This window comes from Hemitrygon akajei, chromosome 1 (assembly GCF_048418815.1).
Source record: "Hemitrygon akajei chromosome 1, sHemAka1.3, whole genome shotgun sequence".
In the NCBI taxonomy this organism is placed as follows: domain Eukaryota; kingdom Metazoa; phylum Chordata; class Chondrichthyes; order Myliobatiformes; family Dasyatidae; genus Hemitrygon; species Hemitrygon akajei.
In genome coordinates, this window is record NC_133124.1 from 90,021,905 (window position 1) to 90,040,448 (window position 18,544).

At 41.1% G+C, this 18,544-nt stretch overlaps 1 protein-coding gene across 18 annotated transcripts in view; it reads right to left on the reverse strand.

The window, feature by feature from the left end:
- The window catches only part of LOC140728745 (focal adhesion kinase 1), a 527,596-nt gene that overhangs the window by 234,503 nt on the left and 274,549 nt on the right, over positions 1-18,544 (reverse strand). For all 18 annotated transcript variants that reach the window (XM_073047795.1, XM_073047782.1, XM_073047790.1 and 15 more), the window contains one exon: positions 13,402-13,568. In XM_073047795.1, the coding sequence (XP_072903896.1) occupies positions 13,402-13,568 (167 nt within the window). The remainder of the gene's footprint in view (positions 1-13,401; positions 13,569-18,544) is intronic.

The window sequence follows — 18,544 nt, forward strand, 5'->3', positions numbered from 1 at the left end:
TGAGGGAAATGAACCTGAAGCAGCATACAAACGTGCAATTGTCATTTGACTGTTTCTTTCACTCCATCTATCTGTTTGCTATTCCCTCATATGACATTATCAACCACTTGGCAGACAGCCATGGTAACAGCCAGATCCATGTTTTCAGTCGCCGGTTCTTTGACTTTCTCACATCCTGCAAGGATCAGAAGATCACCCATTTACAGACCACAGAACCTCTTGTCTCCAATGCCAACAGGCCCGGACATCTCCAGACCGTGATCCCTGCTGCTGACCTCAATGACTCTAATAATCCAGAGCTGATTCAAAACCGAGACTCCAACACCATTAATGCAGGTTCCAAAGACCTCAGACATCTCCGAAGTGCTGATTGCACAACTTCCTACACTGACTCCAGCCTTGATCTCTTCATGCACTGCTGCTGGAACTCCCATCTCCCCTTCCCCCACCAGGTCTTCCAGGTCGCACTGCCTGCTATTGGGTCCTTGGAGACTCTACCTTCCTCTCCCTGTGCGATTCCCTTGCCCAATCATCCCCCCCAGTGATCTTCTTCCTGGGACTTATCCTTGCAAACAGAACAAGTCCTACACCTGCCCCTACACCTTCTCCCTCACTACCAGTCAGGGCCCTAAACAGTCTTCCAGATGAGGCAACGCTTCACCTGTGAGTTGGCTGGGATTATGGTGCAGCGGTAAAAGTGACCTTTTACTGCTGCACCATAGGGAGCATCTTAACATACTGCATATCTGTGTGGTATCTCAGTTGTACAGCAGCTGATAGGAGAGCACTTCAGTGGGTTGTCTCTAGCACACAGAAGATCATCGGGACACAGCTCCTAGCCCTGGAGGACACCTACAGCTCACGCTGCCTAAGGAAAGCTACAAGCATCTGTAAGGCCAATACACACCCATGCAATCATCTGTTTGAACTTCTTCCATCTGGCAGATGTTATAAGATTTTCTATGCTCGCACTTCCAGACTGAAAAATAGCTTTTTCCCCAGAGCTATAATTGTTCTGAATCAATGGATCAAGCATCATCTATAAATGTGTTATATTGCTACTTTTAATACTGGTTTTATGGCTGTCGTGCATCTGAGTTGCGCTTTTGTACTGCTGGACATTGCTTGTACTGGCTGGTTACTTGATTTTATTTATTGTTTATTTATTTTATTTGTTGTTTTATAGCACTGAGTATGAGAGTTGCAACTCATTTTCGCTGTATTGGTGCATGACAAATTGTACTCTGCAATGACAATAAAGATATTTCAATTTCAATATACTGTGTCTGATGCTCCCAGTGTAGCCTCCAGTATATTGGCGAGACCCGACGTACATGGGGAGACTGCTTCAGCGATCTCCCAGTGGTCACCTATTTTAATTCCACTTCCCATTCCCATACCAATATGTCTATCCATGGCTTCCTTCACTGTCGTGATGAGGCCACACTTAGACGGGAGGAACAACACCTTACATTCTGTTTGGGTAGCCTCCAACCTGACGGCATGAACATCGATTTCTCGAACTTCTGGTAATGCTCCCCCTTCCCCATCCCTGTCTCCCTCTCTCACCTGATCTCCTTGCCGGCCTATCACCTCCCTCTGGTGCTCCTTCCCCATTTTCTTTCTTACATGGCCTTCTGTCCTTTTCTGTCAGACTCCCCCTTTTCGAGCACTTTATCTCTTTCACCAATCAACTTCCTAGCTCTTTACTTCATCTCTCCTCTTCAGGTTTCACCTTAGGTCTTTATTCTTTGGAGAGTAGAAGGTTGAGTGGGGACTTGATAGACGCATTTAAAATTATGAGGGGGATAGACAGAGTTGATGTTGATAGGCTTTTTCCATTGAGAGTAGGGGAGATTCAAACAAGAGGACATGAGTTGAGAGTTAGGGGGCAAAAGTTTAGGGATAACACAAGAGGGAATTTCTTTACTCAGAGAGTGGTAGCTGTGTGGAATGAGCTTCCAGTAGAAGTGCTAGAGGCAGGTTCAGTATTGTCATTTAAAGTAAAATTGGATAGGTATATGGGCAGGAAAGGAATGGAGGGTTATGGGCTGACTGCGGGTCAGTGGGACTAGGTGAGAGTAAGCGTTCGGCACGGACTAGAAGGGCTGAGATGGCCTGTTTCCATGCTGTAATTGTTATATGGTTATATTGATGATATGAAGATCGGTGAACTTGTTGACATTGAAAGGTAGTCTTGGGCTATGTGGTGATAATGATACGCTGGTGAAATGGGTTGACAAATGGCAGATGAAGTCTAATCCTGATAAGCTAATGAGGCTAAAATATGCATCATGAGTGATAGGACCCAATAGAGTATTAAGGAATGTGCAATTCCAAGAATTATTGAAGTTGGCAGCACAGGTAATTAACAAGGTTAAGAAGATATACAGGATAGTGGCCTTCGTTTCTCAGGACATTGAATACAAGAACAGGGATATTATGCTCCAACTTTAAAATATTGGTCAGATCTCTGCATACAGTTCTGGTCAAATTCTGTTGAAGAAAATATAGAGCTCTAGAGCAGGGGTTCCCAATCTTTTTTTTATGCCATGGACCAATACCATTAAGCAAAGGGTCAGTGAACCCCAGGTTGGGAACCCTTGCTTGAGAGGCAACAGAGAAGATTTATCAGGATGTTGTCTGGAACAGAGCATTTTTGTTATGAAAAGCTAGGTCTGTTTTCCATGGAGGAGAAGAGATTTAAGAGGGGATATAATTGAAGCTATTTAATATAAGAAGTGCAGATAAATTTGACCACATGAAACTTTTCTGCATATCAAAGGTTATATGGTTATAACTTTGTATTTCTTTCTCCTCTCCCCTCACCTTTTAAATCTACTCCTCAGCTTTGTTTTTCCAGTCATGCAAAATGTCTTGGCCCGAAACATCAACTGTTCTCTTTTGCATAGATGCTGTCTGGCCTGCTAAGTTCCTCCAGCATCTTGCGTGCGTTGGTTGGTAACAGCTTCCTACGTCTATTTAATTTTGTTCCTACACTATCAAGGAATAACTTGATTAAATAGGGAATAATACTTCTTAGATAGTTCAATCCTAAACAATATGCTGTGCAGCACATGTCATTTAAGAAACCCTCACAGGTTAAAATCAACAAATTGATGTTATTCTTTAATAAAGTTGTTGCCTCAATAAATTTAGTCTGATAGAACCAGCTGCAATCAAATTCCTCTGCTCCAACTGTCAAGAGGCATCCAGTTTCCCTTTTGGATGATGGTGTGGTGCATCAACCACCTGTGGAAGGAACATCATAAAATGTGGTGTTAGAGAGTAATTTCAGTGGCTCCTTTGTTCATTGAACAAAGCATCAACTCAAATCTATTTCTAAGGTTGCCTTGTGTGGCAACCATTTATCCATGTTAGGAAGCTATATTCAGAATTTATAGACATTGGTAACCATGATCATAAAACTAAGATAGCAGAATATTTCCACTGTGTTGTTGGATATCCAATTGACTGAAAAAAAATGTACAGTGCTCATTTGAGTAAATTAGGTTTTATGTGGAAATTTTGCAAATAGATTGCTAATCTCCTACTGTAGTATTTATTTCCAAGGAGAACTAATAGCTCTTAATACTACAAAAGTTCTTATAGATTAGAATTCATTTGGTGCTTAATAAGTCATGGCAGTGCAATGGAAATAAGAATTTTTAGTTTTCTGACTCGTAATTTTCATTCAGAAAAACTAAGAAATCTATAATTCAGTGATCTGACCGACGCCACTTCATAATTTGCTACATATTTAAGTGCTCTCTACTACAAATGCAAATCAATTCATAGATATTGCAAATACTCATCTTCTGATTCCCTAAATGCTTTATCACCACCATCAATGGAATGCTACCAATTGGACGGATGACTGCAAATCCAATAATATGCAAGAAGCTTAATGGCATGTAGTACAAGGCAGCCTACTATCTCCGACTCTGCTCCATCAACTACACAGGAAAGTTGCAAAAATGTACCACCTGTAAAATGCACACCATTCACTTACCTAAACTATTCTGACAGCATGTTCCAATCCCACAACCTTTACCAAGGCTTAGTGTACATGGAAACACCTGCCACCTGAAGGTTTTCCTCCAGTTCACTCCCTCCCTGGACTACATAGTCAGTGGCTTTAAATACAGGAATTTTCATCATATTAGCACAGTGCACTTTTGACAGAAGTAACTCAGCACCATCTTCCCAAGGGCAATATTATATAGATGTAAAATGATGGCCTCACCAGATACTCCTCAACTCAAAAAAAAACCTACAAAAAATAAATCCCAAGGACTTACAAAAATCACGCTGACATGAAGCATGCACATATACCCTGTAAGTCTTCAAAACAATTTGCACTTTAGTCAAAACAACTCATATTAGACTCTCTAAACATCTTGATGCCTATCCTTGATTATATAGATGATAAACCTCTTAACATTGCTTTCAACATAATATTTCAGCACTAGCTATATTATACTTTCACAAGTCTACTGAGCCTGAGCCCTCTACACTGATTAAGGGTAGAAGAAAGTGCAGGAATCCACTATTAAGGTACTCAGAAAATGATAATAGGATTGGGCAGAGCCAACATTGACCTATGAAGGAATACTAACATTTGACAAATCTGTTAAGTTGTCTAAGGTTGCAACTAGAGTAAACCAATGGATGTGACGTATTTAAGCATTCAGAAGGCATCAAAAAGATCCGACACAAATTACAGCACAGGGACAGGATAGTGAATTGTGTGTGGTTTGAGGATTTGTAATTGTCAATAAAACAAGTTGGAATAAAATGGTGATTTTCATTTTGGAAAGTTGTGGCTCATCAGTTGCCACAGGGATCTATGTTTGGGCCCCAAGTGTTCATAACTTCTGTTGATAAGTTAGCTGAGGAAACTATATAAAATATTGAAGTTTGTTGACAGTGAGGCATGAAGAAGATATTAACAGATTAAATGGACTGTAATGCCACATGGAAAATGTGAAGCCTTTCATTTTGATAGACCGCAGAAAGGCAGATTCTTTTTTTTATATTATGAGTGGTTGAAAGACTTTCATAGAGATTTAAATAAAATTGTATATAAACCACTATAGGAGCTTAGGTGGAACAAGAAATTACAAGGCAGAACATTGGGCATTATTACAATAAAATTAACAACAGAAATATCAAAATTACTGAAATAATACATCTACTGAGCCAGACAGCACTTGGTATACAATGCAATGGTTGGGTCATTTATTACCCATTCTGAGAAAGTTGTGAGGCATTAGTGAGCTATCTGCTTCAGATTTTCAATTCAAACATCAGGCAGCATCTGTGGAAAGGTCTTATAACCTGAAATATTAACCATAATTTCTCTTTCCATGGAAGCTGCCTGATCTGCTGAGTTCTCTCAGCATCATCCACTTTGGTTTCAGAATTTTGCCATCTTCAGTTTCTTGATTTTAATCTACTTGAGGGATAACTGGAGATGGCATGAAAGAAAAAACTGCAGACTGATTTGTTGAACTCCAGGATGCACCACCTGAACCAAATTAACAAAAGGAAATGGATAAATGATGGAAAGAAAAACATTGATAGTTTTGGAGAAACTGAGTTGATGCTGGTGACTATCTGGATAATACTTTCAAAAAGCCAACAGAGTTCTTATCCATTCTATCATAATACTTTCATTTTTATAGAATAAAATATCAGCAAAAACAATTTTAAAGGGTTTCTCTATTTCTACCCCCTACCAAAAGAAGTCCAAAAATACATTACGCCATTACACACAAGATATTAGTTTGTTAGTCGTTTGATGAACAGTTCAGCATAGCTACAGGCCAGGCCCTTTGGCCCACAATATTGTGCTAGCCCAATTAAATTAAATTAGAAATCAAGTGGCTAACTAAACTTATCTCTCCTGCCAAAACAAGGGCATATATGTCAATACTAATTTCAGGATGATAAGGAATATAGAAAATGGGAAAAAAATATCCAACTTCAGAACAAGAAGAAATATACAATTTCCATATTTTGTATTAAAGTTAGTCTAATATTTGCCATGCAAATTGCATTATAACACTTGCTACAGCATCATAACAAAATTTCAAAAATATTCAGATATTTTTAATGCACTGAACAAATTTGAATGGTTATGCAACATTTAAGATCATGCTGTTATAGAACTTTAAGCCCACAATTAGCACATTTAAGTACAACATACTCAAGCCAACTCAACCTGGACTCTACCAAAGTCGCTCATTTTCTGACCTTCATTACAGCTTTAGTCCACACATGGACAAAAGGACTGCTTCACAGATAACTTGAGCTTAGTTGCCCTTGATATTGAGGCAGCATTTGATGAAGTATGGCATTAAGAAGCCCTGCTAAGCTGATATCAATGTAATTTGGCGGGAAATTTCAATTAGCTATGGTTGGAATCATACGTAGCACAAAGGAAGATGGTTGTGGTGGCTAGAGGACAATTAACTCAGTCATAGGATACATCCACAGAAGTTCCTTAAGATCTTATATCCAATATTCTTCAGCTGCTTCATCAATGAGCTTCCTTCAACAGTAAGGTCAGAAGTAGGGATGATCAACGATGATTGCACTAACTGTAAATGTAAGACCACATTCTGCAGTTTCCTGAATTCCCCTTTATTATACCTCAATGTATTTATGCTTTGTATAGAGCTCTATGGGTGGCATGCAAACCAAAGCTTTCCATGTATCTCATTACATGAGACAATTATAAGTCAATTACCAGATAATGTCACTGGACAAGATTCAGGTCTGAGCTTGACAGGTGGCAAGTAATATTTGTGCCACACAATGTTGGGCAATGATAATAACTATCGTCCCCTGACATTCCATGACATTACCATCACTAAATCCTCCACTATCAATATCCCAGGGGTTACCAATGACAAGAGAAAGAATTGGATTAACTGTACATAAGAGGAGGTCAGAAGTGAGGAAGGTTTTGGGTCAAGAAGCTAAATCAGAATTAAGAAGAAAATGGAAAGATTACCAATATATAGCAGTATGAAAGGGATAGGACAGACGAGTGGTCCCCAACCACCGGGCCACAAAGCATGTGTTACCGGGCCGCAAGGAAATGATATGAGTCAGCTGCACCTCTCCTCATTCCCTGTCATGCCCACTGTTGAATTTGAACGCACACGAAGTCATTACCCACACGAGGTCATTACCCACGCAAGGTCATCTATCACCTATACGCAATGATAACCTAGCACCAGGGATCACTTGTTGGCCTCGGGTAACCGGTGGCCTCGTGTGGCCGGCGAGAAGTGCCGTTGCTACTGGCCTGGAGCGCAGACAGATGGGTGCTGCCTCTAAACTTGTTTACCACACTGAATGTTCGTGGGGAAGCCGGTGCTAAAATATTGGCAGACGACCTAATTCGGGATCAGGGTTTCATGATTAGTAGAGCAGCTATCTACTGAAAGTCATCCCTTGAGCCAAACTTTTGTTGGCCGATAGATCCTACCTACCAATGAGGGGGGTGGGCACGCGCCCTGTCACACTCCTCGGTCGGCCAGTCGCTCTCTCTGGACTATGACCACTGCGGCCCTGGCACGGGGACCTCCGGCCCTTACCTCGGCCTCTCACCCCACCCACGATCAGCCGCACCTGGCCAAGGCGACTGGTGGCGGGCGGGAGGCTAGAGTTTGGGCCCAGAGGCTGTCTAATGAGGCAATGAAACCCTCAAAACTGCTTCGGCACCTTGAGTCCAAACACCCTGCGCTTAAAGACAAACCTGTTGAGTGTTTTGAGCAGAAAAAATGTGAGCAAGCGGGACAGAAGCAAGTGCTGAGAGCCACGAAAACTAAATTGCGGAATAGACTGGACATAAGGAACACCCTTCGAGTATCACTGTCTCCCATCAGCACACTATGGGACCGTCTTGTTGCAGGGAAACAAGGCCAGGGCTCCCACTGATTCAGCAATATTGGTGTGCTGCAATGATTTTACATGTTCAAACGAGGAAAATATGCGCTGTGTGTTTAATATTAAATTCATTAGATAAACCCTTTTAGAAATGAAATTGAGTGTATTAGCCACTTTTAAGTGACCTATTGTTGACTTATCACCTATATTCTGCTCGTGATTAACACAACCCCTCCCCCCACCCCCGTTGCCCGGTCCGCAAGAGTATTGTCAATATTAAACCGGTCCATGGTGCAAAAAAGGTTGGTGACCCCTGGGATAGATGCTGATAGGGGATCATGGACACCAGATTGGGAGGAGATGAGGTGGCAGATTGGCCTGGGTGAGGGAAGAGGGGCTGGCGCAGGGGCTGGTAAGTGATTGATGCCAATCTGGGAGGGGATGATAGATAGTAAGATAGAACCAGTTGGGAGAAGGGAATAGAAGGGATGAACACAAGAGAGAAGAAAAATTGTACATGGGGGAAGATAATACTGGGGGTGGGGGTTACCCACCCCCAGTATTCATAGCACTGAGTTGTAAGCTACTCAAGCAGAATGCAAGATGTCAATCTTTCAAATTGCTCTTAGGTTCTCAAAAGCAATAGAGAAGACTGAGAAATGAGAGGTCAGCATGGAAGATGAAAGAGTTAAAATGGCATGCAACTAGAAGCTTGAGATGGCTATTGCAGACAGAGGTCATTTACTCTGCAAAATGGTCGTTTTACTGAGTCATGTAATTTCCAAAAGCTATTAGGCTAATTAACTTTTTACTCCTGGTTGACTCTCCCAAACTGCCTATATCGGAGAGCAAGGTAAAGAAAACTGGAAGATTATGATAAGGACTTTTGTCAAACTTTTCTCTTAATTTCTTTTAAACATTGCAAACCTACTTCTCATTCACCATTTCTTATGATATTTGTACACTACTGCTGTTTTACCTATGCGAATTTTGATGATTTCTGAACACAAGATTCTGCAGACGCTGCAAATCTTGAGCAACATGCACAAAATGCTGAAGGAACTCAGCAGGTCAGGCAATATCTATGGAGGGGAATGACAAGTCAATGTTACAGGTGAGACCCTGTGTATAGTTCGATGACAATAAACTCAACTTTAATTTCAACTTGATGCTTATGACTAAGAGGCTAAGTAGAGTTCCAATGATATATTTATGTTCGCTGATGACACCACTGTTGTTTGCTGAATGAAAGGTAGTGGCGAATTGGCAAATTGGCATATAGGAGAGAGATTGAAAATCTGGTTGAATACTGTCACAAAAAAAAAAGCCACTCACTCAATGTTTGCAAAACCAAAGAACTGATTGTTCACTATGGGGGGGGGGGGGGGGGGAGGAGAGGAGGGGGTTAACAGGGGTCCATGACTCAGCCTCATTAAATGATTGGATGAGGACTTTAAATTCCCCACCATTATCATTTCAGAGGATCTATCCTGGGACCAGCATTTAAGTGCCGTTACAAAGAAGGCTTCATTTTCTTAGAAACTTGCGCAGGTTCAGCATGTCATCTAAAACTCTTAACAAATTTCTATAGATGCAGAGGAGGAATCTATACTGACTGGTTATATTACGGCCTGGTATGGAAACACCAATTCCCACAAATGGAAAAGCCTACAAAAAGTAGTGGATATAGCCCAGTCCATCACAAGAAAAACCCTCCCACCACAGAGCACATGTACACTAGGCACTGCCGCAAGAAAGTGGCATCCATTGTCAAGGACCCCCACTATCCAGGGCTATGCTCCCTTCTCCCTGCTGCCATCGCTACGGAGGTACAGGAGCCTTAGATCCCAAACCATTCCCTTCAACCATCAGGCCCCTGAACTAGCATTGATATCTTTACTCACCTCAACACTGGACTGATTCCACAACCCGTGGACTCACTTTCAAGGAGTCTACAGCTCACGTCCTGAGTATTATTTAGTTACTTTTTTTTGCATTTAGACAGTTTGTTTTCTTTTGCACATTGGCTGCCTGTTAGTCTTTCTGTGTAGTTGTTTCATTGATTCTATTGTATTTCTTTATTCTACTGTGAATGCCCACAAGAAAATGCATCTCAGGGTAGACTACAGTATGATAAATACAGTATATATGTACTTCGATAATAAACTTTCTTTGAAATTTGGAACAAATTTGGAACGTATATTTTAGGATTATTAACTGAAGGTCAACAAATTAATACAATTCAATAATCCTGGAATGGAAAGACTTACAAAATTATATATCAAAATTCCAAATAGCAAAAAAAAATTAACCTCATGTCATAGCCCAAAACAGCTGTTCAAAGTTAAACTTTGGAATGACTAGTCTCGAGTCTGCAGCAGTATGAGTGTCAAAGCTTTCATTATCATTATCTTTGAAACATATTGCAACTTCAGCATTTTCGTGAATGAACAGTTTCTAACATAAAAACTGTTATCAAAGAAAAAACTTTATACTGAACAATTAGTGGAAATTACAATTTGAGTATATTTCCAGTTTTGCAAAGAACATCCTTAAGATTTCACTCATTACTGCAGCAAAGTAACTTTTATTTTCTAATGACATTTCATGAAGCCATTTGACCCAATGTATCTAACCCAGCTTCACAAGCATTTCCATTTTCCAATTATTTTCCTGTAATCTAATGGTTTTTTCATGTCACCAAACTACACCAACCCTCACACCATCAACTGAGACCCATCATAATTTACCAAACACTTATGGGATGTGGGCAAAAACCCACAACATCACAGGGAGACATGCAAGTTCTATGAACACATTAAATGATAGGTTTTGACTGAACTCACATTGCTGCAGTACTAACTGGATTTCAAAATATATATATAACAAAACAAAAAAAAAATTATGATGAAACATAGCAAACATTATTTAGCACTACACACTGAGAAACCTAATCAAAAATTGTTTCCAGGTCTTCCGGAATTCTTAAATCTAATATATTTATCAAATCACAGAAAAAAAGGATTAGATTCTTCTGTGGAGGCCTACAATAGATTTGGAAGAAGCTTCAAAATTATAGGCCATATCAACGTGCACAAAACTCTAGTTAAGCCTTGAGGGCTTCAGAGAGAAGCCATCAACAGAGTGAAGTAATTCTCAAGAATCAAATAAATGAGCTTTCTCAAATGTGAAAGAATAGTAATGAGATACAAATTACAAAGAGAGTCAAAATATAAAGTGCTTGTCAAAGACACTGCTTAAATTTAATCACAATAGGGCAAGGAAATAAAGGCATACAAGAAGTCAGAGGGGCAAACAGCAATAAAACTGGCCTTTCAACCCACCAATTCCATGGCAACCAGCAGCACATATTTACAAGAATTCTGCCTTTTATTGAAAACTTCCCATTGTTCTCATCGACTTTCCCCAAGATTCTACCACTCACCTAGGAAAAATTAACAGCAGCCAATTAACATAACCAACCTACATTTCTTTGCAACATGGGAAGAACCCAGAAACTGGAGCACCCAAAAACCCACACAGTCACAGGTAGAATGAGAAAACTCTACAGAAACAGCATTGGAAACGAGAATTAAATCCAGGTCACTGGATCTGTACTGCAGCAGATCTAAGAGCTGCTTTACTGTGATGTATAAAACAGCATTGTGGTTAATCAATTAAACTCATACCCAAAGATTTTGGCTATTGATCCAGAGCAGAGTTGAAGAACCTGCAGCTTCGGAGCTACACATTGCCCTTTAGGTCACTGAAGTACAATGACAAATTTCTCTCCAGGTGTTATCTGTCTTATCTCAAGAAAGAGCAACCCCCAGAAGATAATGGAAGCTGACAGATCACTGATAGGCTTCTCCTTATAGATGCTGCCTGGCCTGCTGTGTTCCACCAGCATTCTGTGTGCGTTGTTTGAATTTTCAGCATCTGCAGATTTCCTCGTGTTTACTGATAGGCACTGCTGTCTTACTTTGGATATCCAACTTATTTGTCATTAATCAGTGTCAACAACCTGATATTGTTCGGGCATCAGATGTTCATGTTTCCTTTCAGAGGATGTGCTTTGCAATTTCTAAGAACATGCAGTTTTTGGCACAAAAAAGGCCAGGTGTTCGATTAAGTCTACTAAACATGCATGATGGCTGCAAGATGATAATTAAATATTCCTTTGGCCTAAATGCATCCCTCCCAAGTGCTCCTCCACCTCATGAGAGCAAGCCTTTTAGCTTATCAGATCTATACTAAACATCAAAGACCTTCCACAAAGCAGAAAGGTTTACGACTTTTTACCCTATTTATGCTCCTTTATTTTACATGCCTCTATCATGTCACTTCCCTGAGTTCTCTTCTTCAATGAAAACATAATTGGTTATTAGTTTCTCTTCATCACTGAAACTATCCACCACAAGCAAAATCCTGCTGAACCATTTCTGTACCCTCTGCAATGCAATTATGCCCATTCCAGTATGGTGAACAGAAACATACACACAGGATTATGCCACACAAGATTAAATCTGCCATTGCTCTGTGCATTGTACTAATTCATCGACCTTATCTGCTGCCATACAACCATTCTCCTCACTATCAACACTACCAATTTTCATGTCATTCATTTACTCTTCATACCTCTAGTTCCATATCCAAATTATTCACATATACAACAAAATACCAAGTTCTTATCCCTGTCAAAGGCTTCCAATCACAAACAACCATCTACTATTACTGTCTGTGCATTATTACCAAGTCTGCTTTGGATCCAATTTGCTAAATTGCTTTGGATCTCACAGACTCCAAACTTTTGGACCAATCTCCCAAGTAAGACATTGTGAAAGACTTAATAAAGTCCATATTAAGTACAAAAAACTACTTTGCTATCTTTTCAAAAAATTCAAATTGTTCAGACAGGATCTCCTACTATGTTTGCCATTTTTGATTAAAAAATCCAAGTATTGACCAATCCTATCCCTTAGAATCTTTTCCAGGAACTTACTCACTGTTGACTCACAAACCCATAAATAACTGGCTTATCCTTGCTGCTCTTCTTCAATAAGGGTGACATTTTTTATGTCTGCAGTAATATGATACTTCAATATGGCCAGCAAAATTAGTTTGTAAAATCTTAATATTATGTTTACAATTCATTTAAGTTTTCAATGTTTTACTTGATGTTTCTTTTTAATTATTGGTTTGAGACAAATTAATAATCAGAGAGAATAGTTTAATCTTATGAAATTGTGTGTATACATGAAGCAAAATGTTAAGGAATGAAAATATCACATAAGGTTAGAGTCAGACAAGTGAGGCAATTGATCCTTTGAGTCCACATTAGACTGCAGGGTCAGATAACATGATAAATATAGGGAGAGAACAAAATTCTACATCACCTTAGACCATGGGTTAGCCACTTTCTATGTGCATGATTAGATTACTAACCAGTGATTTATAAAGACCAGACATTAAGCTCTGAAGAATCTCAGTGTTTCTTACCTCCATTCATCTGAAGGATGATGCTGTTCAAACTTCTCACGCACATGTGAAACACCCATGTCTGGATGCAACCAGTGAACCTCTTCTGAATGTATATGGCTGAGTCGAATTCCAAAGCATGCCACATTCTTTACTTCATGAGAGTCTACAATCTTCTGAATAATACCCTACAAAATAATGCAGATATGCAATTAGATTCAATTGCTCCATTAAGACAAAGAAGTACCTGTTACATCTCTGAGGTTTATTTATACACCAAATCAACTCAAAAAAGTGTCTGCCAAAAATACATAGTAGCTGTAAAGGGTGGAGGAGACAAAACTGAGAGGTGACATAATATAGCTTTAAAATTATGTTTAAACTTGGTTTGTTGCATTTTTCTTTGTCCTGTGTTGTTCTGCTGAGCATTGTGGGCATCCTACGTTAGTACTGGAATATGTGGCAACAGCTGCGGGCTGCCCCCAGCACCTCCCGAGGTGTGTTGATTGTTAATGCAAACGACACATTTCACTGCATGTTTCATGTACATGTGATAAATAGAAATCTAATTCACATCTCAGATCAAGTCCATTGAATTCTTAAGGGACAGGGTAAACAGCCAGAAGTCATGATCCAGGTCAGTACCAATGACATAAACAGGAAAAGTGACGAGGTCCTGCAATGTGAGTTTCAAGAGTTAGTTGTTAAGTTAAACAACTGGACCGCCAGGGTAGTGATAGCAAGACTGCTACCCATGCCACATGCTAATGAAGCCAGAAGTAGGAAGACAGTACAGTTTAAAAGAAAGCTAAAGAGAGGGTGTAGGAAGGAGAGCTTCAGATTTTTGGATCATTGGGCTCTCTTTCTGGGAAGGTGGGACATGTACAGATGGGACAATTTGGACCTAAATTAGAGGGGGACCAATATCCTTGTGGGAAGGTTTACTAGTGCTGCTCTAAAAGGGTTTAAACTGGTGTTGCAGGGAACCAACGTGCCAGGGCATCTAGTGTAGTGGTTAACCATAGAACATTACAGCACAGAAACAGGCCTTTTAGCCCTTCTTGGCTATGCCGAACCATTTTTCGGCCTAGTTCCACTGACCTGCACCTGGCCCATATCTCTCCATACACCTCTCATCCATGTACCTATCCAAGTTTTTCTTAAATGTTAAAAGTGAGCCCGCATTTACAACTTCACCTGGCAGCTCATTCCACACTCCCACCACTCTCTGTGTGAAGAAGCCCCCCCCTAATATTCCCTTTAAACTTTTTCCCCTTCACCCTTAATCCATGTCCTCTGGTTTTTTTCTCCACTAGCCTCAGTTGAAAAAGCCTGCTTGCATTCACTCTATCTACTCCCATCATAATTTTATATACCTCTATCAAATCTCCCCTCATTCTTCTACACTCTAGGGAATAAAGTCCTAAGCTATTCAACCTTTCTCTGTTACTCAGTTTCTCAAGTCCCAGCAACATCCTTGTAAACCTTCTCTGTACTCTTGCAACCTTATTAATATCCTTCCTGTAATTCAGTGACCAAAACTGCACACAATACTCCAAATTTGGCCTCACCAATGCCTTATACAACCTCACCAAAACATTTCAACTCTTATACTCAATACTTTGATTTATAAAGGCCAATGTACCAAAAGCTCTCTTTACTATCCTATCTACCTGTGACGCCACTTTTAGGGAATTATGTATCTGTACTCCCAGATCCCTCTGTTCTACTGCATTCCTCAGTGCCCTACCATTTACCTTGTATGTTCTACCTTGGTTTTTCCTTCCAAAGTGCAATACCTCACACTTGTCTGTATTAAACTCCATCTGCCATTTTTCAGCCTATTTTTCCAGCTGGTCCAGATCCCTCTGCAAGCTTTGAAAACCTTCCTCACTATCCACTACACCTCCAATCTTTGTATCATCAGCAAATTTGCTGATCCAATTTACCACATTATTATCCAGATCATTGATATAGATGACAAATAACAATGGACCCAGCACTGATCACTGTGGCACACCACTAATCACAGGCCTCCACTCAGAGAAGCATTCCTCCACTACCACTCTCTGACTTCTCCCATTGAGCCAATGTCTAATCCAATTTACTACCTCACCATGTATATCTAGTGACTGAATCTTCCTAACTAACCTCCCATGTGGGACCTTGTCAAAGGCCTTATTGAAGTCCATGTAGACAACATCCACTGAAGTCCATGTAGACAACATCCACTGCCTTCCCTTCATCCACTTTCCTTGAAACCTCCTCAAAAAACTCTAATAGATTTGTTAAACGTGACCTACCACGCACAAAGCCGTTCTGACTCTCCCTAATAAGTCCCTGTCTACCTAAATACCTGTAGATCCTATCTCTTAGTACTCCTTCCAGTAATTTACCTACTACTGACGTCAAACTTACCAGCCTATAATTTCCCGGATTACTTTTGGAGCCTTTTTTAAACAACGGAACAACATGAGCTATTCTCCAATCCTCCGGCACCTCACCCGTAGATACCGACATTTTAAATATATCTGCCAGAGCCCCTGCAAGTTCAACACTAGTCTCCTTCAAGGTCCGAGGGAATACCCTGTCAAGTCCTGGGGATTTATCTACTGTGATTTGCCTCAAGATAGCAAGCCCCTCCTCCTCTTCAATCTGTCTAGGTTCCATGACCTCACTACTTGTTTGCCTTATGTCCATGACTCCATGCCAGTTTCCTTAGTAAATATAGACGCAAAAAACCCATTTAAGATCTCCCTCATTTCTGTCAGTTCCATAGCCGACCACTCTGATCTTCAAGAGGACTAATTTTATCCCTTACTATCCTTTTGCTCTTAATATACCTGTAGAAGCTCTTTGGATTATCCTTCACCTTGACTGCCAAAGCTACCTGATGTCCTCTTTTAGCCCTCCTGATTTCTTTCTTAAGTATTTTTTTGCACTTTTTATACTCCTCAAGTACCTTATTTGCTCCCTGTTTCCTATACGTGTCATACATCTCTCTCTTCTTCTTTATCAGAGTTTCAATATCCCTAGAGAACCAAGGTTCCTTATTCTTATTCACTTTGCCTTTAATCCTGACAGGAACATACAAACTCTGCACTCTCAAAATTTCTCCTTTGAAGGTCTCCCACTTACCATTGACATCCTTGCCAGAGAACAACCTGTCCCAATCCATGCTTTTCAGATCCTTTCTCATTTCTTCAAATTTGGCCTTTTTCCATATTAGAACCTCAACCCAAGGACCAGATCTATCTTTATCCATAATCAAGTTGAAACTAATGGTGTTATGATCACTGGAACCAAAGTGTTCCCCTATACACACTTCCATCACCTGTCCTAACTTGTTTCCTAATAGGAGATCTAATATTTAATATTGATATTAAAATCCCCTACTATCACAACTTTATGTTTCCTGCATTTGTCTGCTATCTCTCTGCAGATTTGCTCCTCCAATTCGCGCTGACTATTGGGTGGTCTATAATATAATCCCATTAATGTGGTCATACCTTTTCTGTTTCTCAGCTCCACCCATGTGGCCTCGGTAGACAAGCCCTCTAATCTGTCCTGCCTGAGCACTGCTGTAACATTTTCCCTGACTAGCAATGCCACCCCCCCCCACCCCCACCCTTCATCCCTCTGCCTCTATCACGTCTGAAACATCTGAACCCTGGAACATTGAGCTGCCAGTCCTGCCCCTCCTGTAGCCAAGTTTCACTAATGGCTACAATGTCATAATTCCACAAGTCAATCCATGCCCTCAGCTTGTCAGCCTTCCCCACAATACTCCTCGCATTGAAATAGACACACCTCAGAAGATTATTACCATCACACACAACCCTTCTATTTGTGACTTTGCATGAAACTTTAACATCATTTATTTTCACCCCTGCTCCACTATCTACTCTGGCATTCTGGTTCTTATCCTCCTGCAAATCTAGTTTAAACCCCCCCCCCCCCAATAGAACTAACAAACCTTCCTGCAAGGATATTGGTCCCCCTGTAGTTCAGGTGTAACCTGTCTCTCTTGTACAGGTCCCACCTGCCCCAGAAGAGGTCCCAATGATTCTGAAATCTGAAACCCTGCCCCCTACACCAGTTCCTCAGCCATGTGTTCATCCTCCAGAGCATCCTATTCGTACCCTCACTGGCACGTGGCACAGGTAGCAATCCTGAGATTACCATACTTGAAGTCCTGCTTTTTAACTTCCTACCAAGCTCTCTATATTCAGTCTTCAGGACCTCCTCACTCTTTCTTCCTACGTCATTGGTACTGATGTGTACCATGACATCTGGCTGCTCACCCTCCCATTTCTGAATGCCGTGCACGCGATCAGAGACATCCCTGAACCTGGCACCCAGGAGGCAACAAACCATCTGGGAGTTTCTGTCGCGACCACAGAACCTCCAGTCTGTACCTCTAACTATTGAGTCCCCTATCATTACCGCTCTCCTCTTCTTCCCCCCCCTCCCTTCTGCACTGCAGAACCAGACTCAGTGCCAGAGATCCAGCTTCCGCAGCTTGTCCCAGGTAAGTCATCTCCCCCCCCCAACAGCATCCAAATTGGTATACTTGTTGTTGAGGGGAATGGCGACAGGGGAGCCCTGCTCTGCCTGCCCTTTCCCCTTCCCTCGCCTGATGGTAACCCAATTACCTGTGCGCTGCTCCTTTGGCGTAACTGCCTCCCTGTAGCTACTATCTATAAACTCCTCATTCTCCCGAATGATCCGGAGGTCATCCAGCTCCTGCTCCAGTTCCTTAACACGGTTTGTTAGGAGCTGCAGCTGGGTGCACTTCTTGCAGGTGTTGTCAGGGAGACTGGAAGTCTCCCTGACTTCCCACATCCTGCAAGAGGAGCATTCCAACATCCTGTCTGGCATTCTCTCTACTCTAAACAAACAAAATAAAACTTACCGGAACCTACCCTCGCCTCTGCCTGTTCACGCCGAAGCCTGCTGAGCCAAAGCTGTCCCACTCTGACTCAGTCCACCCCAATGATGGCCACTATGACGATGGCCGCTGTATATGGCAGTATTTTTTTTAAACCTTTGGCGCGCTACGTCACGCGGTTGCACAGTCTAGCCTCTTTTCCCCAAATCAATTAAAAAAATGCCTTCTCTCCGAGATGCCTTTACTTCTTCACTCTCTGCCTCTTGCTTCGAT